This window comes from Schistocerca gregaria, chromosome X (genome assembly GCF_023897955.1).
Source record: "Schistocerca gregaria isolate iqSchGreg1 chromosome X, iqSchGreg1.2, whole genome shotgun sequence".
NCBI lineage: Eukaryota > Metazoa > Arthropoda > Insecta > Orthoptera > Acrididae > Schistocerca > Schistocerca gregaria.
The window spans coordinates 679,005,464-679,033,039 of NC_064931.1; the positions used below are offsets into that span (position 1 = coordinate 679,005,464).

General features: G+C 38.6%; 1 protein-coding gene across 1 annotated transcript in view; it reads right to left on the reverse strand.

Annotated features, from left to right (window-relative positions):
- LOC126297744 (cullin-1-like) overlaps nucleotides 1–26,722 on the reverse strand; it is a 212,627-nt gene extending 185,905 nt beyond the window's left edge. The window contains exons 1-4 of the mRNA XM_049988904.1: nucleotides 25,984–26,722; nucleotides 13,308–13,446; nucleotides 4,731–4,878; nucleotides 625–734 (exon numbers count right to left, since the gene is read on the reverse strand). Coding sequence (XP_049844861.1) covers nucleotides 625–734; nucleotides 4,731–4,878; nucleotides 13,308–13,429 — 380 coding nt within the window. The 5' untranslated portion in view covers nucleotides 13,430–13,446; nucleotides 25,984–26,722. The remainder of the gene's footprint in view (nucleotides 1–624; nucleotides 735–4,730; nucleotides 4,879–13,307; nucleotides 13,447–25,983) is intronic.
- Nucleotides 26,723–27,576: the final 854 nt, after the last annotated feature.

A 27,576-nucleotide genomic window follows, 5' to 3' on the forward strand; every position in this document is an offset into this window, starting at 1 on the left:
TACAATATTTGGATTGCATTTTGAGTCTCCACTACAGATCACATTAGGCAAGTAATGGAAAATCATTTCAACGTCATGGTCAAAGTGATGGTCTCTAACCCACAGGGATCATGAAAATTTTATCAGCTTCCAGCCTTCAGATTATGAACAACAAGGCTCACATTCCTCAGGCACAGTTGTATATTAGGCCAGGCCAGATTCAAAAAGACACAATTCCTCCTCCAAAAAGACTGCAGCAGACAACTCCTCCTCCAAACACTTCACTTTTCACACTTTGAAATAACATGTTACAACATTTTTAAAAATTTCAGCTGAATGCTCAGAAATCAGTGTTTTTTCCTACAATTTCTGGTACATTTTACGAGATAACGTGTTAATTACACATAAATAGAATACCCTGGTAACTATTAAGAATAGTAACAGCATTCACAATAAGAGGACCACATTTTCTTAGTCTCTTCAGTACTGCAACTCTTGTTATTTTGAATTATTCTTGGATCTTCATGCACAACTGTAACTTTTTTTTTTCTTAGTATATGGTTATTACTAGCAGAGGCAACATATGTCCTGCTTATTTCATGGACATTTTCAACATTATGTAAAGGTATCTAAAATGATGCTTACCTGTTAAGGTAAGCGCAGATTCCGTTCAAAACTTTGGAACTGAACTGGAAGTCTTCCCATTGCTTTGTGTAGTACAGGAGGAGATTTTCATCCATAAGTTCAGCTCCCTCCTGCAAAACCAATTGACAACCAAATTTCACAAACATATTACAAAATAGTATCCAAATGATGTATGAAACAAGTTAGTATTTCACATTGATACCTTACTACACAAATTTTCACTCAAGAGATTTCCCCACAGATAACATGAATCATCTTTGTATTTTTCAGTGGGCTTATATGTCACACAAAAAACTAAGATTTTATGTGCAAAGAACAAAAATCATTCATACGGTTGTCTGGTTACTCACACACAAATAAAAAATGATACCTTCACACTGAGCAAATCTGCCCACTTTTGCATCTGTGCTAGTACTAGAATTTTCTAACAGCCCACTTGTTCCATAATAATGGTGATTTATAAAGTAGCCAAATAACTTTGCTTTATAAAATTTATCACGCAGAGTCCATAAGTTGACGCATATGATAATTACATGCCAAATATTTAATGCCAAAATTTTTTTGAAAGCCTAATGAAAATGTGCTTAAAAGCCTCAGGAATTACACCCACCATAAAATCTGGAATACCCTCTAGTGGACTGTAGGGATCAGATTGACCACCACTGACTCCATCATAAGTTGTAGAGGCAGGACTGGAAGGAAGGAAAATCAGGGCTTAACATCCAGTCAATATTGGGGCCATTACATTTGGAGCACAAGCTTCAACTAGGCAAGGTTATTGGCCATATCCTTTTTAAAGAAATCATCCCAGCATTTGTATTAATCAATTTTTGAGAACCACAGTCTAATAAAGATGGTCAGATGAACTCTACTGTTCTCAGAGAATGTCTAAGCCTGACTGCATTGATTCACACCACCACCCCCACCCCCTCCCTCATCCACAAATAAGACTTGTCACATGATAATGCCTTTTCTGCTGTGCAACACAAAGAAAATCTTGACGTCTAAGACTGACTGACATTTTGAAGACTAATAATACAGAATGCTTCTGGAATGACTTTACAATGAGAGGACTGCAGGCAAATGTATGCCTTGCAGACCAACTGAGATGTCATTTCAAAGAAACATACATCTTGACTCAATCAATTTATATTGGTGTAGCCAATTTGAATCCTTTAGTGCAGGGGTCTCCAAACTATGTTCCACAGGCCGAAACCAGCCCACGAGGGCTGGCAAACCAGCCCCCGTTAGCTGGCCGGACATCCCTGGTATCCGGCATGCCAAATATTTGAGGTGGTACCTATACTGCCAACAACTGAGTTTCAAGGCCTATCACGACCAATACACCGCGACATTGTCGGAGCTCTATCTTTACAAAGCGGAAGGTCATGGTTAAACTTGTGGCTACCCAAATAATACACATTGGTTTTGTTGCTTCACTCCACCGTGAAATATTGACATCCCCACTGCTCTTTAAAAATTCTATATTCACTGTCAACCTTTTGTTTCTTTTCCATATTTGTACAGAACTTAGCAAAAGATTGTACCCTGAAAATAAATTTGTGCTATTTAACACTAATAAAATTAGGGAGTAGTCTGTCTAAACAAACTGCAATGAATTTATTTCTAAGGTACTTTAATTACTAAATTCAATACTCACAATTACACTGTAGTTCCACTAAAAAATACAGTGAAAAAATACTCAAGTCGTGCTATACGTATTTCGATTTTCAGATTTTCCTTGTCTCTTTGAATTCAAACTTTGAATTGTCTCACACTTCGTCGTCTCACCTACTAGTACAGCACATAAAACATTAAAAAACTTGTGAGACACTCGCAAAATAGACACAATCACGCAACAGAACTATCAAATATATGCTCTGGCTCTGCTACTTGCTATAAGACTACATAACTAAACTTATTGTTGCACCACTTGGAATAACAATGCGTTGACATACACTACCTCTGTTATGTTTTGCATTAATATTGTTACTAACAATGATTTTGAGATTTCGTTAACTTTGGAGGATGCTTTTGTGAAGAATGTGCAGTGACATACTTTTTTGTTGGTGAAATTCGCCAGAATAGAATACACTAGATTTTCAGTCAGGTACATCCACTAATCAAAATTATGTAATTAAATAAAAATCGCAGTTCATTTCAGTGCTAGGTATTCCCACAACCTTAGATTTTTGTGATTTCATCTTTCCTTTAGCCTTACATTACGGTGATCATGGAGTGCTAGGGTACTTTAATCGCACTAGGTAGATCTTGGCCCTTATGTCTTTGTGGAGGAGTCAACGTGGCCCGCGGACTAAAAAGTTTGGAGACCCCTGCTTTAGTGGAAGAAATGTTAATCACCAAAATTTAACTGATAAAGGGATAATGGTGTCCAGTTCCAGATCATTAGTTTGTGTACCAATGTCCAGGGTTAAAATACCAAACCTCTGAAAACCTCCATAAAGAGAGGGTACATTACATCTTTGTGTGTATCATTTAGGTACCTCTTTCTCATCCTTGAGAGCAGTAAGTTATATGCCATCACTGGGGTAATTCCATCAACACAAACAAAAAATTATGCTCTACAGACAAACATTCATTGCATTCTACTGTAACTGAACCAGACATATAGAATGTTCAAGCTATTACATACAGTTATGTCTAATTAGACATCTGGAACAATTTATGTACTATAGAAGATAAGTAATGAAAGGAGGCTCTTTCTAACCCAATTTTAGCAAGTACAGAGTGTGACATTTATGTAGTAAGGTTGAAGTCTAGCTGACAAATTTGTTTCTTGTAGAATGTCTATTGCATTAAAAATAGCAATTACAAAAACACAAAATCATTTGTAGCTGAAGAGTACATGTGTTTTGTTATCAAATTAAACAAATAACTGCTTAAAAATGTAAAAAACAATGTACCCTACATTTGAGCATTTAACTTAGAAAATAAATGCTGTATAGTGTCTCCACTTGATAAACATCATTCTTATCAACACACTTTGAAATATTAAGTATTTCAAAATTTGAGGTTTATGAAAATCAACAAAATTAAATGCTACATTAAAAAACACTCCTGAAATTCCCTAATTTTTCCAGGTAAGATCTAATTCCCTGAGAATTCCAGAAGAATTCCCACCATGCATCAATACACATGTATGTTACATTAGCTGTTTCTGTTAGTTTTAACACACACACACACACCCACTCACACACACACACACACACACACACACACACACACACACACACACACACACACACACACACAGAGAGAGAGAGAGAGAGAGAGAGAGAGAGAGAGAGAGAGAGAGAGAGAGAGAGAGAGAGAGAGAGAGATGACATATATTTCAAGCAATTGATTGGTTAGTGGTTAACTTTTAGTTCAGCCTTTTCAATATTATGAAAGATGAAGCACATTCAGCCACTACCCTGAACACACTTTTAGATCGCAACCATTTCACTCCATGTTAATCACCAGTCTAACGGTGGATTTATGGATGATTATATAAGTGAAATGTACAGGGTCAGCTGTGCATTGAAAGATTTATAACAGCAAAATATTATTAACTTGGAGGTTTTCCAGCAGCAACTTTCTAATTTCTGGCTAGGAAGTAGCTTTTGTAATGACTGAGGTACACACATGGATAAGCAGACTTTCTTCCAATAGTGAACATCATCTACAGTTAAGGATTTTAATTCTCATTTGGGTATGTGTTATGTAGCATTTAAAACAAATTGCTTGGAAATATTTTTCAATTGGAGAATCTCTGGTTTAAGCTGCAGAATAACATTAAACTGGGTAGACAGAAAATACAATTCATGTGCTACATATTAGGCAGCTATAAGGCTGGGAATAGTGCACAAAAAGAAAAGGCATTTACACAGTTCTGCTTTTAACAGCATACATAAGGTCATAATGATTATTCACTGAGACATATATTAATTATCAGTTCCATGCTGTACTCCCCTGACATTTCCTTTCCCCTATCTCTCTTTTCTTCCCTCCCTCCCTCATTCAAACCATGCCATGCCACACAGACTCTCAGTTAATCATTAACTCAAATAAAACTTAATAACCATTTACACTAAACACTGTCTTACCACCACCATATCTATAAGATAGAACCTGAGAAAAGTTGTCAGTCTATCATACAGTTTCCAAACGTTCAGTCGAACCATACAGTTCTTTGGATAGTTTGTTGCTTCATCAATTTTTGGATACACACTTGCACAGTAGTTATAAACATGACTGGAAGAGTGTTAAGAAAAATTTGATGTATAACTACCATAAATACCCACTCCTATATATTTATTCACACCACATAAATTTTTTTTGTATCACAAAATCAACACAAAATATTGAACAGCAATTATTTCAAGAGGTATGTAAGTTCATAACAACCATTTCATTAACCCTGAAACACAGTCATGTCTACCTTGCAAACCCACAGAGAAAAAAATTTAATCACAACAAACCCAGAAATCTAAGTTACCAGTATTCTGCTCAAATGACTTCTAGTTATGCTGGTTGCCTCTTTAATAGAACTGCCTCAATTATTTCTTGAAATACTTTTTTCATTGTGCTTACAGAAAAAGAAATGTGTAGCCACAAATGCTTTAGACACAGTGCTTGTTCACAGTTTCAGATAATGGCACCATAAAATTACATACTAACATTAAGTTTTTTCTACATAAATAACACATTCATATTATAAAGGCTAATGCCATATTGACATAACCACTCTCTTCTGTCTATGACCATTCATTTCAATTCCATGTAATTGTCACATTGTATCCTCTTCCTGGTGTCTTCTGAATTCTTCCTAGACTTCAGAATGAGATTTTCACTGTGCGGCTGATTAAAACTGTGTTCCAGACTGAGACTCGAACTCGGAACCTTTGCCTTTCTTTCAGGAGTGGTAGTTCTGCAAAGTTTGTAGGAGAGCTTCTGTAAAGTTTGAAAGGTAGGTGATGAGGACGGGGCGTGAGTCATGCTTCGGTAGCTCAGATGGTAGAGCACTTGCCTGTGAAAGGCAGAGGTCCCAAGTTCAAGTCTTAATCTGACACACAGTTTTAACTTCCTAGAGTGTCCTATTCATTTTATTTCCCATCATTCCGTCAAGAATGTTAATGATGAAAGTGCTACATCTGATGATATGTCCAATAAATTCAATTTTCCTCTTTTCCATTTTCTTTCACAATCTCCTCTCTTCATTCACTTTCCTTACAACTTCAAGGTTGCTTTTTCTTTTGATTAAGCTTGTTTGTCTCATTTTCCACCATATATACATATCAGCAGCTTCAAGTCTATTTCTTTCCACTTTACCCGAAGTCCAACTTTCAGTTTCATGGAGTGGTGTAATCAGTAACTTTGGCCACCACTTTTGAGCTCATTTAACCATCAGCCACCAGCAACAGTTGTAAAAAGGACATGTGCAGCACTATTCATGACAGTTTAAAGCAACATTGATGTTGTCTCTGAAGTTTATCAAGAAAAACCTGAAACATAAAAAACCGAGATGTATAAATTCGTGTCTTTTGATCTAGTTATGTTAGACACAGCTTTGCGTCAGGCAATGATCGTTTTTGGATTTGACAATTTTAAAACTTTCAGCTTTACAGTTCAGGTCATTTTCAACTTTATTTCATCCAGCACTTCCTTCTCCATTGTACAACGGTACATTAATACACGTTCTCTTCAGTTTTCTTCATACTTGTATGGGATTTGAAGTTCAGTGCAGACATCAATTTTCTAAAGCAGTACAAAGGAACTTTTTTATATCTGTTGCCCTGAAAGATTAGAATATTTTGGAGTGCTGTTAATACAAGATATCTTAAATTTATTAATGTAGTTGACAGTTGCCGAGTGTGTAGCATACAAACATATTCATGAAGATGGTGGTTTGATTCTCATTAACAATTACCTTTTTTGTAGTATTGTTTACATTCTATAGTTATTATAAATACAAATGTTAATCGATGAAAATACTGAATCTTACTTCTATTAAAAATTAAAATCTTTTTATTTTTAATTACTGGTTGTACGAAAATAAATTCAAATTTAATATACTTATAAAATGACCTACTGTTAAATGAAAGAAGCTATATATATGAATAACACTGTTCAATTTCTAAGAAATGCAGTATTTAATTTTTGTATGTTAGGGTTATCTGTACCAATATTTCAATTTATTGTGAATATTCCAATTTTTCAAGTCATTAGTACAATCATAGGAAATGAACTGACTGGTTTGTTGTAATTGAGCAAAGACTGTAATCACTGTCAACTCTTAGCTCATTCTTTGTCCAAATCGACTGCTTCCTAAATTAGGAGGTGCAAATATTTTTCAAAGATAGATCTTGCTCTCATGTATCTTCATCTTGATGAGGTGACCATACAAATTGTCATCAACACAACCTTCAGGCTTTATCAGTACAACAGGCTGTCATTCAGAGTGGCTAATACACATACAATTATCAGTTTTCTATTGCTTCCTCAAACAGCTCACTCAAATTACACTATAATGCATAAACCACATCAATGACAATTTTCCTTGGGGTAAGCCAAGAGCTACCGAATTACAAGCTTGAACACACAATATGAATTGTTATGCAAAATACATTCTCAAGGCTACAAATTTCATGTATCCATTGAACAGACTTAATCATTAAGACACCCTTATCACTGGTCTCACAATTGTACAAATTGTTTGGTTTATCATAACTAAAGTTTCTTTCATTTCGGTCCTTAGCAAATTATGATCAGAACAGTTATAGGAGCAATTATCTCAATATGACACTGGTTGTATGTTAGCACAAGTGAATCCAGATAATACCAAGCAACCTGATGGTCATAGAACAAAAAATTATATATTATTATAATAATTATTTACAATTCAAAACAAATTTTACCAATTCTTTGCATAGTTAAAAAATTTCTTGTCTACTTTTACAGTATAACATTCCATTTTGCAGCAGAGCATACACCATTAGCAGCTATTTTCTGGGCCATAAAACAATCTTTCCAAAATGACATCAGCATGTGTAATACTGGGAACTTCTCATGAAAGTGTGAAATATATTCTAAAGCTATGTCCACCTCACTAATATCATTTCATTTCTCTTGCCTCCCTATGAGTCTGAGCGCAGTATCTGACAACTAAGAAATCATTTGTTTTCAGCTATACCAAACTCCTCATTTACTTCAACACTATACTGCTAGTGTATTTTACCAAAGGTTGTCTAGGGGCAAATAAAATTTACAATACACCAAGAATCTTGTTGGACATATCTTGTTGGATATCATTTCTACTGGCATGGACTAACTGTACAGGTATAAAAAAATCAATTTTCTTGCTTTGTAGAGCAGCTCTAGCTGATCAATTGTTCAATTGTGCACAGATTGTATACATCATTTAGTTTAGTGGCATTCTTATGAGAAACATAGAAGTGAATAGCAGCTCTTATTTATCCATGTTTAGTTGTGCTTTTTACTTCTGTGTAAGAATTTGTACAATTTTCAATTGTTTGTGTACAGTGAGTTAACTTTGTTGTGTAGTTTTTCACTGCTGTAGAAGCTAGTCTCTCTCTGTTTACTTGGTTACTGTGACCTTTGTGGTTGGCTTCTTTCTCAATTAGTTCTTGATTGATGAGTCTTATGTAGTAGTAAATGGATAGAGACTGTGTTTGTTGTGTGCAGACACAAAAAGACAATGTACTCATTCCACTGTAAACCCTGGCCACCCTGATGTTACTGATCTTCCAATGCTCACTGTTTGAGTAGTTTGCCCTCACATGAGGGTGCAGGACATGCCGTGATGGGTTCGCACATGTCTGGGCTGAATGTGAATGTGGGCAGTGGCTGCATAGCTGCCCCCTGCCTCAGCAGCAGGTACAAGGTGCTACCCAGTGTTGGTAACATATCTGAACCACCACAGGATGCCTCACCTTTTGAGTCAGAGGCAATTTTCTTGCTACACCTGGGCAATCATGAAGGGTGAGTTTGTTGGTCATTGGTCACTCCAACAGTAGTCAATTAATAGAGCCTCCCAGGGAAATAGCAGACAGTTCAGAAAAGAATGCCAGTGTGCACTCTGTATGTTTACTGGGAGGTCTCATTCCAGAGGTGGTGATGGTTCTGCCAAAGGCTACTGAACACACTTGATGCAACCAGCTGTGGTTAGTGGTTCATGTTACCACAAATGATGCCTTCTGCTTGGGTCCTGAGGCTATCCTCAGATCCCTTTGGCAGCTGGCTGAATTGGTGAAGGCAGCCAGCATTGCATGGCAGCTGCAGGCTAAGCATATCCAGAGCTAATCACAGTCTCTGGCTTGGAGCAGAGTGCAAGGTCTAAATCAGAAGCTCAGACAATGCTATAATGATATCAGACGCAAATTTCTTGAACTCCACTACACAATGGGGAACTGTAGAGATACCTGTGAGGTTTAAAACAGGTTATGCAAAAGAGCTTGGTCACCTTCTACTGGTAATTTACTGCAGGTCACTGGAACAATGAAGGGTGACTGGAAAAAAGTACAAGTAATTCTCATTTTCAGTTAAGGCTGTCACGTGCATTTATTTATAGGCCTCTAACATTGATGTGACCTGTAATGTATTATGATGTTCTTGGAGAATAAAAATCTCCTGTATAAAGAAATCAAGATTGATTCTACAAACAGGTCTTGTAAAACTCAGCTCACTCTGTTTGTGAGATATTAAGCACCATAGACAAAGGCACTCAGTTTGATGCCATGGTCCTTGAGTTCTGGAAGGCATTTGATTGTCTATATATGAAGGTAGTATCTGCTCCCGAAAGAACAGATACCATTTATGACTGTGCAGTTTCTCTAGAATGAAATGATAATTAAATCGGCACCCTAGCTGCAAACAGGTGTTGACATACATCATTGGGGACATGTTGAAAATGTGTGCCCCGAGCGGGACTCTAATCCAGGATCTCCTGCTTACATGGCAGATGCTCTACCCATCTGAGTCACCGAGGACACAGAGGATAGCGCGCCTACAGGGACTTATCCCTTGCTCGCTCCCCGTATGACTCACATCCCCAACATGTCCACACCACTACATTCATACTGCCATGAGTAATGAGTGTGATGGGCAAACATCTATTAGGTGCACTATGAATGTAGTGGTGTGGATGGAGCGCTATCCCCTGTGCCCTCGGTGGCTCAGATGGGTAGAGCGTCTGCCATATAAGCAGCAGATCCCGGGTTTGAGTCCTCGTTGAGGCACACATTTTCAACATGTCCCCAATGACGTATGTCAACACCTGTTTGCAGCTAGGGTGCCAATTTAATTATCATAGCATTTGATAGTGTTTCACCATCATATAGTGAACCAAATATCAGTTTACTGAGTACTGGACCAGATTTGTGATTGGCTACAAGCCTTTTTTGGGATTTTCTCAAGGGAGTGTTATAGGACCACTACTATTTACAATTTATATAGCCTGTCAACAAAACTGAAGCACCTGGAAGACTGTCAGATGTTAACATAACTTTGAACACACACAAATCTTCAGCAAGTATGCAAATAATTTGAGTTTTAATTCTCTGTGACATGTAGAGTAGCCACAATACTGCATTCATGTTGCTCATGTTTAGTGTTGTTACCATGCCTGGCAGGGTATATAAGAAGTGTGGACAACATCAGGCAATGAGTGATCACTGAAGGATAGAGATGCCGCATACCCACGTGAGACAGCACTACCAACACCTGACGGAGTTTGGATGCGGCCTCATTGCAGGTTTTCATTGGCCTGCTGATCCACTCATGCAATATGCAAATTTGTAGGGCATTCAGTTGTGACAGCGGCCCGATGTTGAACTGAATGGGGATGTTAGAGCAGGCATATTCATTACCAAGGTTACAGTCGACCATTTCTGACCACCACAAGAGAGGATTTCCATTTTGTGCACCAAGCACTCAGTGAGCCCGTCACAGCTGCACCTGCCATATAGGAACAAGTAATGGACTCCCTGCAACATTCTGTCATTCTGCACCATTGGTCAGAGACTAGCTGCAGCTGAACTAGGGAATAACTGTCCTATGTGTGGGCTGTCATTAGCACAACACAAACACGTGCATGCAGACTGGTGCTGTAGCCAGGAATCATGGACTGCTGATGAATGGCAACATGGTATGTGCAACGATTAATTTTGGTTATGCAGTACTCTGGGTGAAAATCAACGGTTACTGTTGTGGTGGCTTGGGGAGAGGTCCCATTTTTCCACTGTTTCCGACAGGCCCAACAGTTTAACTCCTGACAATCATGTGAGAAGCTATCTTGTGTGGCCTCAGATCACAGCTGGTAGGGATTGAGGGAACACTGGAGGCACAATGATACACCACAAACATCATGCTTCCTCATGTGTTATCTATCGTGGGACAGTACCGGGGTGCCATTCTTCAACAATACTTGTCCACACATGGCATGTGTCTCCCTGAACTGTGTGCATGATTTTGAGGTACTCCCATGGCCAGCAACATCTCCAGATCTGTCACCCTCAGATGTCAACTCTGTCCCAGTGCCAAAATCCAGTAAATAAAGGATCAGTTACAACTGTTGTGGACTAGCTTGACTCAGTAGAGGATATGATCCCTTTATGATGTCCTTCCCAACTGAATCAATACATGTATCCATAACAGAGGAGGTGCAATATCATACTGATAAATGGGCTCATATTGCCAAGTTCTTTGTAATTTAGACTACCTTGTAATCACTGAAATAACTTCACATGCCCTCTTAAACTGTGAAATTTCGTTTAGTTTTCTCCTCCCCTTCTGGGTGCTTCACACTTTTTGTCAGGCAGTGTGTATTAATTATCTAGTGGATAACACTGGTGGTTCCATAGCTATTCTTTGACAGTGCTGTTGTTTATAAGAAGGTTGCAAAACCAGAATACTATAGCAAAATGCAGGAAAACCTGAAGAGGATCTGTGATTGGTGCAGCTGGCCTTGACTGTAAATAAATGTAAGTTAGTGCATATAAATAAGTGAGGAGATTTATAACTGTTCAATTACAGTATTGGTGACAAATCACTGGAAACAGTAATTACTGTGAAATATCTAGAAGCAACCATCTGGAGCACCCTGAATTGAAATGATTACTTAAAACAACTCACCAGAAAAGCAGGTTTCAGGCTGAGTATGATCGTAAGAATCTTAATGACATGTAATTCATCAACAAAAGAATTGGCTTGCAAAAAATTAGCTCGACTGATTCTCTAATACTGTTCATCAGCCTGGGACCCTTACCAAATAGGTTTAATAGAAAAGAGGGAGGGAGAGAGAAGGTCCAATGAATAGTGGTGCATTTCGTCATCGGATTGTTTAACTCTGTGGGAGGGTGTTATGGAGATGATCAATAAACTCCAGTGGTGGATGTTACAACAAAGGTGTTGTGTACCATAGAGAGGTTTACTGTTGAATTTTCAAGAAGTCAGGCAACATATTAATTTAGCCCACATATGTCTCAAAATAATCATGATGAGAAAATTAGAGAAATTGTCATATGGAGCTTTACCAACAACCATGTTTCCTACACACAATTTGTGAATTGAGCAGGAAAGGAGGAAAAAGATAGTGGTACTAGAAGTACCCTCCATCACTCCCCATAAGGTTCTTTGCAGAGTATACGTGTGGATGAAAGAAATATTCATAGCAAGTGTTTCCTTCAACCTTTGGCTGACACCATTAAGTCGCTGGGGAGTGAACACAAATTTATTTTGCTAGTACATTCTGCAAGCCCATGATGAGGTTGATAATAGTTACACTTTTTTATTTTCCACTTGCTGAATATGCACTCAAACGTGACATTGGAAGTGATTATTAAGACACTTATGTCTTGCTAATTAGAAGACCGCCACAAATGATTTGTTTCTGATAACGATTTGTACACAGGTGTCCTGATCTCAACGAGGTCTTTTAACAGGTGCTCAAGATGGATGCCCACCTGATGTGAGCAACACATGGTGGTCCTGTGTAGAAAATAGCCACCAAGAATATCATGTTCAGGAGCCACCACAACCAATCCTATTGACAAGGGTAACATCATTCCACACCAGCACCTAAAACACTGGGGTTGCCACATCCATGAGGCAGCTTCTAACATGAACCCTCGTACCTTGGATGTCACCATTGCACCTGCAAGTTTCAAAGACCTTGAAGACATCATAAACCAGCTCATTGGGCCCTCCCAGAGCAAGGGCACAAAACAAGACTGCAACAATGGCGGAGGATTCCGCCCCCAATTCCAAACCCAATGAGGAAAGCCAGACAGACCAATTTTTGGGTCAATGGCTGCTTTAATTTTTTTAAACCAACAATTAATCTGAGACTTCAATGCAATCAGAGCTTGTGGCAACATTATATACTTCACATACTCCATACTTTCTTAATTGTTCACATTTGCTTTTATTTAGCAAAATGAATTTGCAATAAATGTTTTTCCATAATGCACCAATTTCTATAAGTTAATTATTTTGCTATTAAATATGAAATCAGCTGTGTATGGTACCTTGTAGCAAGCTAAAATAATTAAGACTTTAAATATACAGAAAAAGAATAACTTTTTGATATTTTTATTTGTAGAATGACAATGTCCAACGCTAAAGTGCATACAATATAGCGCATTTAACAATTTTGAAAAGGATACTTGTACAATTCCATATAGCGAAGTCTAGGCATTACTTCACGCCTATAAACTTGTTCAATGCCCTTTTCTAAATCACGCCATATTTGGGCTATGTAAGTTCCGTCACCTTCCTCCTCGTCCATTTTTCGAGATGCTAGCCCTGTAAAAGAGAAGAAGGATATGGTGAACAGTGTAGGAGCTATTTGCTAACATGAGTAAGTTATAAAATTAACTACACCCAAGCATAGTTCAGGTACCTGAAATGATAGATTAATGTCCAAGACAAATTCTTTTCTGATTCAAGTTTGTTACAATGATACACACACAAAAATGCTGTAGATGAAGGAGATAATGCATGCCTAATGAACATTAAATTAATAACCTGGAAATTTTGCTAATTCACTAACCATACTTTTACCTCACAACCAACAACTGTACAAAGATAAATCATGTTGTATATAATGAATTTCAAATAGTTTCAGTCAGTAACTAGTGGGGGTAATAATTATGCAGTGCTTCAAAAAAATCCCCTTGCATTTACCACAGAGGTGAACAATGTATGTACACAATAGACATCTAAATAATCAGAGATTTGTCCATTACTTCATATCACTTTCCTGAAATTACCTTAGTTTTAGTTGCTAAAAACAGTATGTTAAATATGAAACAAACTTAGACCTTGGGCTTTGCTACAGCTAAGTCTGTTACCACAACTTTCACTTTGAATTCACAGTCGTTGGTTTCACCAACTCACAAACTGTTACCTTCCAATTAGATCTTTGGCTACATTATAGATCAGTTTGTCACAGCCACCTAGATTTCAAAGGTAAGAAGGATACACTATTACAACCCAACTGTGCTAAAGAAAAATAAGAAAAAATATAATTCTTTATTATACCTGAAGCTCAAAACCTTCATCTTCTAAATAAACAATGTTTCAAATGAATTTAGTCTGCAGAGATTGTGTGCCATGCCTGAATTGTCAAAACCAGTTCCTGCATCCTGCACATACAGAACATTTATGTGTCTGCAAACCAAAATCCAGAGCTACTCCATTACGAGCAGTACTCACAATAAAGTGAGTCCTTATTTTATGTTCCCCAAATCATTTCATGATTCTCCTTTCATTACTTTGAATTTTGATTGTTTTATCTGTAACACCAGATTCATCAACATTCTACACTTTTTGCTTAAGATCTGAAGTTGATCAGCCAAATTATGGCTGAAATGATTGACAAAATGCAAAGCAGTTAACTCTAAAAGTATGCCTACGAATCTTTATAAGTGTTACATGATTAATTGCTTCAGTAATTTGGATAAATGTGTATCTGATAGTCCCAGATGCAAATCTCAATAAGTGCCAGACAGTAGCTTGCCCTGAGCATATTCAGGTGACCTGCAAAAGCAGTATGGCTCCTTGAATTAGTAAGGTACTGGTTTTCATGGCATATCCAACTTTTCTGCCTTGAACTGTGTCCCTATGCTGTTACTTGTTTGATCAAAATTGATGAACTCACTGGCAGCAGACAAGCAGTCCATAACAGTTATGCAGACTAAATGTGTATGTCAACTCAAGTCTGTCCTGTTTCAAATGCAACCATCACTAATTGAATGTATTTGGCAATTATAGATTTTTATCTACAGATTTTTATCATCAGTATCATTTCTTTCACAGTTAACCTCAAAAACAACTCTCTCTGGTGGAGTGGAAGAACATGGCTTCAGTGAACTGCTTGTGAACTGGCTATTTGTCACACTGTAAGCACATTTTTAGGTGTTATTCTGTGTACTGAATAACAAGGCCAGTGTAAATATCACAAGTGGTTCGATGTAAATCTAAAGCAGGTAACGTCTTATCACAATGCATGTTGTATGCCATGAGGTATGGACGACAAGTAATAAAACTTTGAAGTTGCAAGAATTTGAAGAAAAAATTGCAGTGCTTCCCACAAGTTGTCTTCTTATCTGAAAAGAAAATACACTCTTGTGTCCTTCACTTGCTTGTAATATTAAACCTGGTGCACAATAAGTTTAATGTATAAGCAAGTAACATATGCAAGCTTGTAGTACCCATCAATGTGGAAACAAATATTTACTGCCAGCCACAAGTTACTGAATAACTAACTGTAACAAAAACAACAATACGATAAAACTATGAAGTAGGAACCTGAAAAGCTTCTACCAGAAAGAACAAAGGAGAACAAAATGAAAGAAAACGACTTGGAAACAAGGTAAAGAGGAAAACCTGGCAACATCTCCTCCCAGAATTATGCACAAATGTTATCCCATGCCTACTGAATTTGAAACTCACACAGATATGTAGTAACTTTAAGAATCTATTATTCTGAATTTATAATGTAATTGCAAAATGCTAATTATGAACATAAAAATAAAAGCAAATCCGCCGTGATAGCTTCATATGAATGACAACAATATCCCTTTTTTGCATAATAATTATTCAAAATCATCTGCTAAAAGTTGCACAACTTACAACTCATAACATTCAGTATATTTGTATAATGACAAGGATAGTTGCTACTCACCATATAGTGGAGATGCTGAGCTGCAGATAGGCAGAAGAGACTATTGAAAAGTAAGCTTTCGGCCAACAAGGCCTCATTCGAAATTAAACAACACACACACACACACACACACACACACACACACACACACACACACACACAATACTGTTACATTCCATCCTGGATTTCCATTGTTTATTCAGTATCAATAGTCAGCATGAACTCCCTATGTAGGGCAACATCCAAGCAAGCTATGTCAAGGAGCTTTACTAAAAATCTAAACAAGTACCACACCATCAGGAAATATATTTCCACAGAAATCACAGAATGTGTGGAGGTGCAGAACAGCACATCGTGAGATTGCAGAATTTTTTCTCTTTAAGTCACACATGTTGAACAAGAATTTCGAATGAAATTAAAATGAAATGCAGACCATTAGCTGCTTACAGGCATTGATAAATATCAACGGAGACAATTGAAAGTGACTATACTCATTACTTGAGGCAGTCAGTCCACCAATTCCCATAAGAGTTCGGGCAATGTGAGTGCATCCCCACTGAACAAGATCATTGGCCGGTAAGCCTTAACTATATGAAGATGGTATCTGTTCTTTGAAACATGTCTGAAAGAACAGATTATCTTCATATAGATAAGGCTTACCAACCAATGATCTTCTTAAGTGCAGACGCACTCACATTGCCCGAACTCTTACGGGAATTGGTGGATTGACTGCTGAGAGTAATGAGTATAGTGGGCAGGATCACTACAAATGTAATGTGTGGACAGAAAGTTGGAAGTGTGGGTCTCACGGGGAGCGTGCCAGAGATAAGTTCCTGCAGTTGCACTATCCTCTGTGTCCTTGGTGGTTCAGTCGGATAGAGCGTATGCCACGTAAGCAGGAGATCCTGAGTTCGAGTTCCAGTCGGGGCACACATTTTCAACAGTCCCCATTGGTATTTATCAATGCCTGTAAGCAGCTAAAGGTCTGGATTTCATTGTAATTTCATTCTTCAAGAGCTCCGAGATCACCAATGGTATCTGTTATTTCGGACAAGCCTTGAAGAATAGGCATCATCTTCATATAGAATTTTGAATAGTTCTCAAGTGCTCAGATGGACATCATCATCTTGCCACATTCAGGCATTGCTAATGTCTGGCTGATACTTGCTGGGTGTCACCATTATGTCCTCTCTCCTCCCCTGCCACCGCCTCCATGCCTCTGGGCACAGACCTGTTTCGGGAATGGGGAAGCACGGTGTCAGGTGTCGATCCAAGGCCTTCATCAGCACTGGGTCCAGTCCCAAACACAGAACTCCTGAAGGCCCTGGATTGACACCCCTATGCCATGCTTCCCCTACCACTACACCCAGTCTGCAGACAGAGGTGCTGGCTGGAGGTGGCAGGAAGAGGGGGGGGGGGGGGGGGGGGTCGGCGGCATGAAAGCAGCACTCAGCAGGAATTATCCAGTCATCTGGAATGCCTGAAGATGGCAAGAAATCTGCTCACCGGAATATCACTTCTTTTAGATAATACTACCTGGCTGAATACCTGAGAACTGTTAAAAAAATTTCCTATGTTGTTAAAATATAAAATCACAGAACAAGATACAATAGAATAAAGCAATAAACCACTCAACTGTATCAAAATATGACCTAAGAATCACTACAGAAATACTGCCCACCCCAACACGCTTAGTACTGATCTTTTGGGATGTCTATTCTGCCTAATGGAATAGGAAATGTGTTGTGAGAGTGCACTTGGGAAAGCTTATGCATAGCCCTAACTCTGACCTGATTTTGACTCCCCATTGCTGATGCCTACCAATCGATTTTGCTGTGGCAGCAATTGATTTCAGCGACATTGCTGGTGGATTGTTGGAAGGAGCACACTCCGTGGTGAGGGAATGGCTCTTAAGCAGCACACTGGACAGAAGGTAGTAGTTGGACAGAGCAGGAGGCTGATGAATGGGCCATGAAGTGGAACAGAAAACTATTGTGCCGGCAGTGGCTCTTGGTGTGGCAGTCATGAGACACTGGTTGGGATGTCGGGAGTGAACAAGCACTGCGGACTGGATTACATGCCTTGTTTTAATTAGATGCAATGTGCAGATTTCCTGCGAGGTGTGAGATGTTCGGTAGCAAACTTGGATGGCTGTTTCTCTAGTGAGCTGGACCTTTGAACTTTGGGAGGCTGGGTTGAGTGCTGTGACCGTTATACTGCGCCTTTGCTGCAGTCACTGGATTTTGAATACGTCCTTGTGGGCATTTGCAGACTTTAACTGGTGGTGTAAATCTCACCTCACACTCTGTTGAAGTGGGTGCTTGCATATTTCTTTCCTAGAGGTTGAAACTGTGAAAGAAGCTGTTTTGGAAGAGTTGGTATATTTTGCCACCAAGTGTAACACTTGTGAAAGAAAGGTTTTGGGTTACTGTGTTTTGTCGATTTTTCACATTGCAACTGTTAATTTTAGGTGCACATACTGAAGTGTGTGTTATTTGAGTTAGCTAAAATTTTACATCTCTGTTTGTTGTATAAGTGTGATAATACTCTGTGCACTAGTATTCCAAGAAATCACAGGTCTGTTTTGTAATTGCAAGTGACTTGCAGTTAGTTTTTCTGCTCTAGACCAGACAATGAGATGATGTATATTCTGGCTCTGGTCCTGTAATTTTTAACTGAGCTGGATGTCCTGATATGATGGTACATAAATTTTCTGGTAACTTTTCGAGGGTATTTTACTGCTTTGCTCTTACTTAGTGTTATTGGAACTAGTTGCCAATGATCAGTAGTAGTTTGCTAGATTGGAAGTTATGTGATTTTGTTATCTCCTGTAACATGCTGCTAAAAAGGTGGTTAAATGATGATGACGTTGGTTTGTGGGGCTCTCAACACCGAGGGCATCAGCACCCTCATAAGTTCCCAATCTTTTCAGTTCTAATCTCACCACTTCCCAAATGATGATGAGGACAACACAAACACCCAGTCCCCAGGTGGAGAAAATCCCTGACCCAGCTGGGAAAGCTGGGAATCGAACGCGGGATCCCGTGATCCAGAGGTAGCAATGCTACCCACTAAACCAAAAGGGGGGCAGGGAGGGGGGGGGGGGGGTGGAATGTTGTTAAGCTGACCATATGCAGTCACCTATTGGTATTTGTTAATGACAAAAATTTCTAGTGAATACTTAAGAATTTCCTTTAACAACTTCAGATTATGGGCAAGGACCTATCGAGATTTGTTTTAGTGTTGTAATGTCTTATATTGTTTGATGCTAAACTGTTCCCTTTTTAAGGCACAACTGTAGGTTAATAGTTCCCATTTCATCGTATCGTCCTGTTTTTACATTAATGTTGTTTCTGCTGTGACTTGGTCGTAAATGTTCTAGTTTTTTAAAGGATAATAATCAGATAGATTATGTAATGGTAAGACAGAGATTTAGAAATCAGGTTTTAAATTGTAGGACATTTCCAGGGGCAGATGTGGACTCTGACCGCAATCTATTGGTTATGACCTGTAGATTAAAGCTGAAGAAACTGCAAAAAGGTAGGAATTTAAGGACATGGGATCTGGATAAGCTGAAAGAAGCAGATGTTGTACAGAGTTTCAAGGAGAGCATAAGGGAACAATTGACAGGAATGGGGGAAAGAACCACGGTAGAAGAAGAATGGGTAGCTCTGAGGGATGAAGTAGTGAAGGCAGCAGAGGATAAAGTAGGTAAAAAGACGAGGGCTGCTAGAAATCCTTGGGTAACAGAAGAAATATTGAATTTAATTGATGAAAGGAGAAAATATAAAAATGCAGTAAATGAAGCAGGCAAAAAGGAATACAAACATCTCAAAAATGAGATCGACAGGAAGTGCAAAATGGCTAAGCAGAGATGGCTAGAGGACAAATGTAAGGATGTAGAAGCTTATCTCACGAGGGGTAAGATAGATACTGCCTACAGGAAAATTAAAGAGACCTTTGGAGAGAAGAGAACCACGTGTATGAATATCAAGAGCTCAGATGGAAGCCCAGTTCTAAGCAAAGAAGGGAAGGAGAAAGGCGGAAGGAGTGTATAGAAGGTTTATACAAGGGCGATGTATTTGAGGACAATATTATGGAAATGGAAGAGGATGTAGATGACGACGAAATGGGAGATAAGATGCTGCGTGTAGAGTTTGACAGAGCACTGAACGACCTGAGTCGAAACAAGGCCCCCGGAGTAGACAACATTCCATTAGAACTACTGACGGTCTTGGGAGAGCCAGTCATGACTAAACTCTACCAGCTGGTGAGCAAGATGTATGAGACAAGCGAAATACCCTCAGACTTCAAGAAGAATATAATAATTCCAATCCCAAAGAAAGCAGGTGCTGACAGATGTGAAAATTACCGAACTATCAGTTTAATAAGTCACAGCTGTAAAATACTAACACGAATTCTTTACAGACAAATGGAAAAACTGGTAGATGCGGACCTTGGGGAAGATCAGTTTGGATTCTGTAGAAATGTTGGAACACGTGAGGCAATACTGACCTTACGACTTATCTTGGAAGAAAGATTAAGGAAAGGCAAACCTACGTTTCTAGCATTTTTAGACTTAGGGAAAGCTTTTGACAACGTTGACTGGAATACTCTCTTTCAAATTCTGAAGGTGGCAGGGGTAAAATACAGGGAGCGAAAGGCTATTTACAATTGGTACAGAAACTAGATGGCAGTTATAAGAGTTGAGGGGCATGAAAGGGAAACAGTGATTGGGAAGGGAGTGAGACAGGGTTGTAACCTCGCCATGATGTTATTCAATCTGTATATTGAGCAAGCAGTAAAGGAAACAGAAGAAAAATTCGGAGTAGGTATTAAAATTCATGGAGAAGAAGTAAAAACTTTGAGGTTCGCCGATGACATTGTAATTCTGTCAGAGACAGCAAAGTACTTGGAAGAGCAGTTGAACGGGATGGACAGTGTCTTGAAAGGAGGATATAAGATGAACATCAATAAAAGCAAAATGAGGATAATGGAATGTAGTCAAATTAAATTGGGTGATGCTGAGGGAATTAGATTAGGAAATGAGACACTTAAAGTAGTAAAGGAGTTTTGCTATTTAGGAAGTTAAATAACTGATGGTCGAAGTAGAGAGGATAGAAAATGTAGACTGGCAATGGCAAGGAAAGCGTTTCTGATGAAGAGAAATTTGTTAACATCAAATACAGATTTATGTAACAGGAAGTCATTTCTGAAAGTATTTGTTTGGAGTGTAGCCATGTATGGAACTGAAACATGGACGATAACTAGTTTGGACAAGAAGAGAATAGAAGCTTTCGAAATGTGGTGCTACAGAAGAATGCTGAAGATTGGATGGGTAGATCACATAACTAATGAGGAAGTATTGAATAGGATTGGGGAGAAGAGAAGTTTGTGGCACAACTTGACTAGAAGAAGGGATTGGTTGGTAGGACATGTTTTGAAGCATCAAGGGATCACAAATTTAGCATTGGAGGGCAGTGTGGAGGGTAAAAATCGTAGAGGGAGACCAAGAGATGAATACACTAAGCAGATTCAGAAGGATGTAGGTTGCAGTAGGTACTGGGAGATGAAGAAGCTTGCACAGGATAGAGTAGCATGGAGAGCTGCATCAAACCAGTTTCAGGACTGAAGACGATAACAACATAACAACAATATATTTACTGATTAGCTGAGTTGAAGTTATATCGATGGATATCTTTTGAGTACCCGAGAATGAAAGCTCTTATTGTATGTTCGAGACCTTGAGTGAAAGTTCAGCACCTTTCCACTGTCGGAACCGTGTTTCCTAACCAACCTGCTATATTTGTATAAAATCTTGGAGAGAGAGAGAGAGAGAGAGAGAGAGAGAGAAAGAGAGAGAGAGCACAAACATTTAATTTTTTGTTATTTCTTCCAATAGACTTACATGATCTTAACATGTAGGCACTGCTAAGGTGCAAAATAGGTGAATAATCGGAAAAGAAGTCTTCTACAAAAATCTGTTGGCTTTACAACGTCCACCATTTTTTTTTCTTTTTGAATGAGAACAACATCTGAGCTAGATGGAGAGGGCAGCCACAAAAAATATTATGCTATTAAACCAGACATATTATCCAACCATGATATTACTACACTTGGCCCCCATGGCTGATAAACAAGCAGTGATGTTACAGTAAACAAGCCCATGCAGTGGTGACTAAGGAAAATGCACTGCATTGTGAATGATTTCAAAACAGTTGTGTATATACATATACGCATGCTTCAGAGTGTCCTCATGAAATATCATGATAAAAACTTGGGGTAAGCCAACTGAACCTCTCTCGCCCGCAGGTGCAATAATATTGTGGTTGGATAATAGTGCAGTGTCGGTTCCTTGTTATATGTTGTGTCATGCACTACATCATTCCTAATTTTAGTTCTCAGGCCAATTCAACACATGGACGTCTGGAGGGGACATGGCGCTGTTATGTTGTTTCCCTGGTCCATGCCATGTCCATTTGTTGCCATAGCGGTGCACCAAAGGGACACATGGTGGCAATGTTCAAGTGGTGCACTGGTGTTTTCATTAATTGGAGGTCTGCCTAAAAAAAGTATGTAGCTGAACTAAAGCTACAGCCATCTCAGTTGATAAGATTCTCAGTGGGCCTTTTATTTTCGCATAAAAAATTTAAAAATTCACTGTTCTGACATTCGCTTGTTTTCTTCGCTATTAGGTCTTTCTCATTCGATTTTGAGAAAATGCCTGCCATTGTGGTCGTACGGTTCTAGACGCTTCAGTCCAGAACCACATGGCTGCAATAGTCGAGGGTTCGAATCCTGCCTCGGGCACGGATGTGTGTGATGTCCTTAGGTTAGTTAGGTTTAAGTAGTTCTAAGTTCTAGGGGGCTGATGACCTCAGAAGTTAAGTCCCATAGTGCTCAGAGCCATTTGAACCAGTTTGTATGAAGTAAAACGCCATTTTGTATATTTTTGTGACAGTTGTTACACAAGTACTTAAGTTATCTTTGAAAAACCGTACAATCTTTTTTATTTGTTGAATCTGTGAATTTACAACGTAGTGCTGCTCCAACAGACTGGTTTTCTGTGATGCTTATGCAGAAATAGAAACCTTATTTTGAGAAAGAACAACACACGACAAAACACAACGTTTATTCCAATACAAATCCGCACCAGCAGCAGAAAGTACGGAAAAATTTAACACTATTCCTCTTGCATGTACACGCAACTTGCATAGTCAGCATTACATTGTCCGTCCTCAATCAATGGGTTTTGCCAGAGGGACATGCAAATCCACTATTCACTTGGTACTTGTTCATAGAAATCTTGATTTTCAGCTGCGACATACCGTAACGTGTCAAGTAAGGGTTTCTTCTTGGTGCGTTTTACTGGAACAATTTCATTACACACGATAAGGAAAACTATAATGTTATCTAGCGGCAGATTCCTTTTCCTAGCCCTTTCAGCTCCTTTGCAATGCTTTGACAAATCCACAGTTGCTGGATGTTACGATTTTTTCCTTCCCTTAGAGGGTTTCTCAGATGAAATGTGTAGCCAGGCATACTCAAGTTACCTTGAACGAGCCTCTGTGCAATCCGTGGTCTAGTATAAACTCCTCTGGTTGCGTCTTGCACAGAAGGAATCCGTTGTCCTTGGCGTTGGCAATGACTGCAATGTAGGTTTCCGGGTGGAAGGATATTTTGCTCCTCTCTATAAGGACAAAGTCTGTGACGTGGTAAATTATATCTTCCCGGTAAACTATATCTTTCCGGTCTACAGCAGTGAAATATTCACGGATTATCATAGTTCAGAAATGAAAAGTGGCATTGTTGGTAGGAGGCCCCAACTGGGGAAGTTCCGCCGCCGGGTTGCTAGTCTTATTTCAGGTAACGCCACATTGGGTGACTTGCGCGTCGGTGGTAATGATGATGATGATGATAATGATAATATAAAACCCAGTACACGGGCGGAGAAAATTTCCAACCTGGGCGGTAATCTAACCCAGGCCCACCACATGGCAGGCTTATACGTTACCACTCAGTTAAGCAGGTGAGCAGAGTGTATGAACAGTTTGAACCTCTTTCACAAAATAAGCAAAGTGTAGGCTTACGTTCAAATGAAAACCATATGTAAAACAGGAATTATGATCGGAACATTGCAGTTTCGTTGCTTTTCTCTGAAAGCTGTTCATTTTGTCTAACGCAATATAGAAGCTTTTGAAACTTTCCGTAAAAATACTGGAAACGTTCAAGATTTATGTTCAGTTCTTTCATTATTTCGAATGCAGCACATTTCTTTCCTTTTTTTCAATCATAACGATTGTACCCAATAGTGTGAATTGTTCATGTCCCGCCCGGCCCTGACTGTTTGCCCCCAGGCATGTGCGCGACGCTATTTCTCTGTCAATTGGACCTTACGAAAATTTAGGAAATTGGTTCTACATCATAATACAATTATCTGTTGCCTCATTAAACTTTCAGTATTTCTATATAATGCAATCAATTACGCAGAGCATCAACAGTACCGAAATAAATCTTAGAATGTGTGGTCTGAAATTTTTTCATTCCTTTATTAATATGAGGTCAATGAAAATAAATTATAATAATAAAACAACGTTATGCTGCCATTGACATTCTGCAAAATTTAAAAAATAAACAATACAAAAAGTAACGTGAAGCCTAGAAAAGGTACCAGTCAGGTGTCGAAACGTGTGTTGTGAGCGAAAAACGTTGTGCTTTTCGGGAAGATGATGTGTAAAAAAAATCATTTATTCTGCTAAGGCTGTCGATATATTTGAAACAAAGTATATTATCCCATACTACTGACCAAATTCACCTGTTTATCACCTCCAAGAAGACATTTACGAATGTCCGTCCGTATAGCATTAACTCATCCTACAATAGGTCGTAAAAGAAACAAGACATCAGATTACGCTATGTACATCGGAATCTCGCAAACCACACTAAAGAACGTAATTCGGTTTAAACTGCACATTCTTTAGGTCCACATTCACATTGAGGTACGTGGTATTAAGCTTTTCCTTGTAGCTTTCGGGATGCCAATTTTCTTCGGGTATTGTATTTTCTCATGTTTGGTTCTTTATGACATAATATGTGATCTGTTGATACTACGCGCAGGGGGAAATGAAAAGGAGCAGCTTGTGTATAATTCATACTAGCCAAAAGTCAACGTGTGGAATGAAACACCGTTTCAAATAAATTCACAGCCCGCAGCGGTAAAGAACAGTTCATTTTATTTTATTAATAAAAGCCAAATTTATTTACCAAACCGACAAAAACAACTTCAGTGTTTTGCATGTCGATTAATGCTAACGTGGAAACAGAATCAAATCAGAAAATAAACTAATAACACACTATTTTTGTTTTCTGCGAGTATGTGAATGAATTTTAATTCAAATGATAGCTCCCACTCATAGAAATCAGTTTTGTTTTTATGTGACATGAGAGCTGTACACGAAGAGAGCAAAATAACGAAACGCAAATACGGGTCACGTGGAGACTAACCGTTAATACAACAGAACTATTTAGATTGCAATGCCCGAATCTGGCAGGTTGGTAGCGCAAGAAAAAAATTTCCAGGCTGTTTGCTCCTCACTGCTCATACAGCTGACGGCAGCGTTTCCATATTGAGGTTTCTTAATTCCTCCATAGTAGACCAAAAAAATCCACAAAATTATACCATTTCGGCAACTTTTCCGCAAACACCTTAAACCTACCTTTTCCTTTGAACTATTATTTATTAGTAGTGTTGCGTGCTTGAAGAGGTGGAACTGTGTCTTCAGGACCGTAAAATTATCGTGCAAATCAAAAATTATAGTACATAAACTTATTGTTTTAATCTGAAAATTAAAAAAAAAACGGGTTGCCTGAGCAGAAAAATAAAACCTTTTCTGGGGGTGCCACATTTGTTTTTTTTTTTCTTTCTTTTCATCTGTTCTACTGATTTATAATTAAATGACACGGCAACTTTAAAATTGGCTAAGAGAGCTATTATTTCACCAATACGAAACCAAGCGCAAAACGCGCAATGTTATTATCATAAATACTTTGATTTGCTTTCTATTCTAAAGGCACACAAACAAACCCGAAAACTCACAGAACCAACTCAGTGTAAATAAAAACAAAAATCAACAAGCAAACCCAGCCTTACTTTACTAATTAGTCACTGATCATACCTGTCTTGGTCTCTCAGACATTCATGACTGTCGTCGGACACTTGTGGCTGCGGGAAGCAAATCTTGGTGCCGTTCGGGCGTGCCGATCGGTGGCGCTCGGCTAGCCTCGGGTCTGCAGCTCGTGGCGCTTCTTGGTGGCAGACAGTGAAAGCATATATTGATTCCATTCGCCTTTACGACAAGGCGCTGTTGGATTCACTCCGTGTGAAATTTAAAATTGTGTCTTACTTGCCTATAAAAAAGTGATTAAATTACTTGAGAGTTGAACTTCACGTGTTGGAGGTGTCTTCCTTGAACCAGAACGCTCAACGTCACTCCTGAACTGTTCGCCGTTGCCGAACTGCCACAAATGTTCAGTTAACTGCCAATTCCTTGCCTGCCTTTTTTTTCTTGCTGTGTGTGGATCCTGAATCCTGGATCCGGCCTTATTTCGTCTCTCTCTCTTTCTCTCTCACACACACATAAAATTATAATGAAATACCGTGCGCATATTTCGTTCACACCACTAGCCAGTCTACTGGATCCTTTCGCACAAAACGCGATTCGACTTCTCATATTAGTTATCACAGAGACTGGCCTACAGTAAGTAAACTTCATACGACATGTGTAAATCCGAACGTTCGAAGTCAGAAAATGAGCGTTGCAAGTGGGTTCTATACATACGTAATTATTTTACCGTGATATTATGATGTCCTCCGTAGCGCGGCGTTAACGTCACAAATAGCGGGACTTCCGGACGCGTGTTCGAATGCCACAAGGAAATTTTTTTCTTTTTTAATTTTTTTCCAATATGGCTTATTATTATAATTATTTTTCAGTTAATTAGTTTCAATATAATTTTAATCTTTTGCTGCATCATTTTTATCATCATAATGACTTATTTGTTCTTTTTTTCCTTCTTACCTTTCTTCTTTCTTATGGAATCTGCTTCTGTCACCCATAACCTGTAAATGAGTTCCAACCAGGATTTCTCATCGGTTGGTATAGCGTCAGTTAGCAATCAAACGCGAGACGTTACATTTTGCTTTTAGCGCTGAAACTATTTTTTTTTTTTTCAGTACAGCGAAAAACCTGTCCAAGTTGCAAATATTTTATTTTTCATTCGATGTCTAGTTTCGGACCGAGACCCATTTTCAAATCAACCTACAGGGTAGAAAACCAAATTTACACTCGTGTTTGATACAGTTATTACCAAATTCTTAAGCATATTCAGAAGATACAGAACATACCGTTTTAAACTTACATACAGTCGAAAGTGGCATTTCCGAAGATTTCAAAAAATGTGGAAAGTGCATACAGATAACGGGCAGTTTACTCCTTCCTCTGTCGTAAGGAAACCTCAGGAAGGAGGCGCCCAAATATGATATAGGAAACCTTTTAATTTCTCAAACCATCAAGAATACAACAATTCATACACAAACCGTACTAGTCCACAATAAAATTAATACATTTTAAAATCTTTACCAAAAACAGTCAAAACACTTTGTCCAGTAGTACACAGCAGTTCCACTTACGGCGCGGATTACGAAGTTGTATGATATGCTGGCACGTAAAAATCATTAATTTTGAACAGCGACATTAGTATTAAAACAA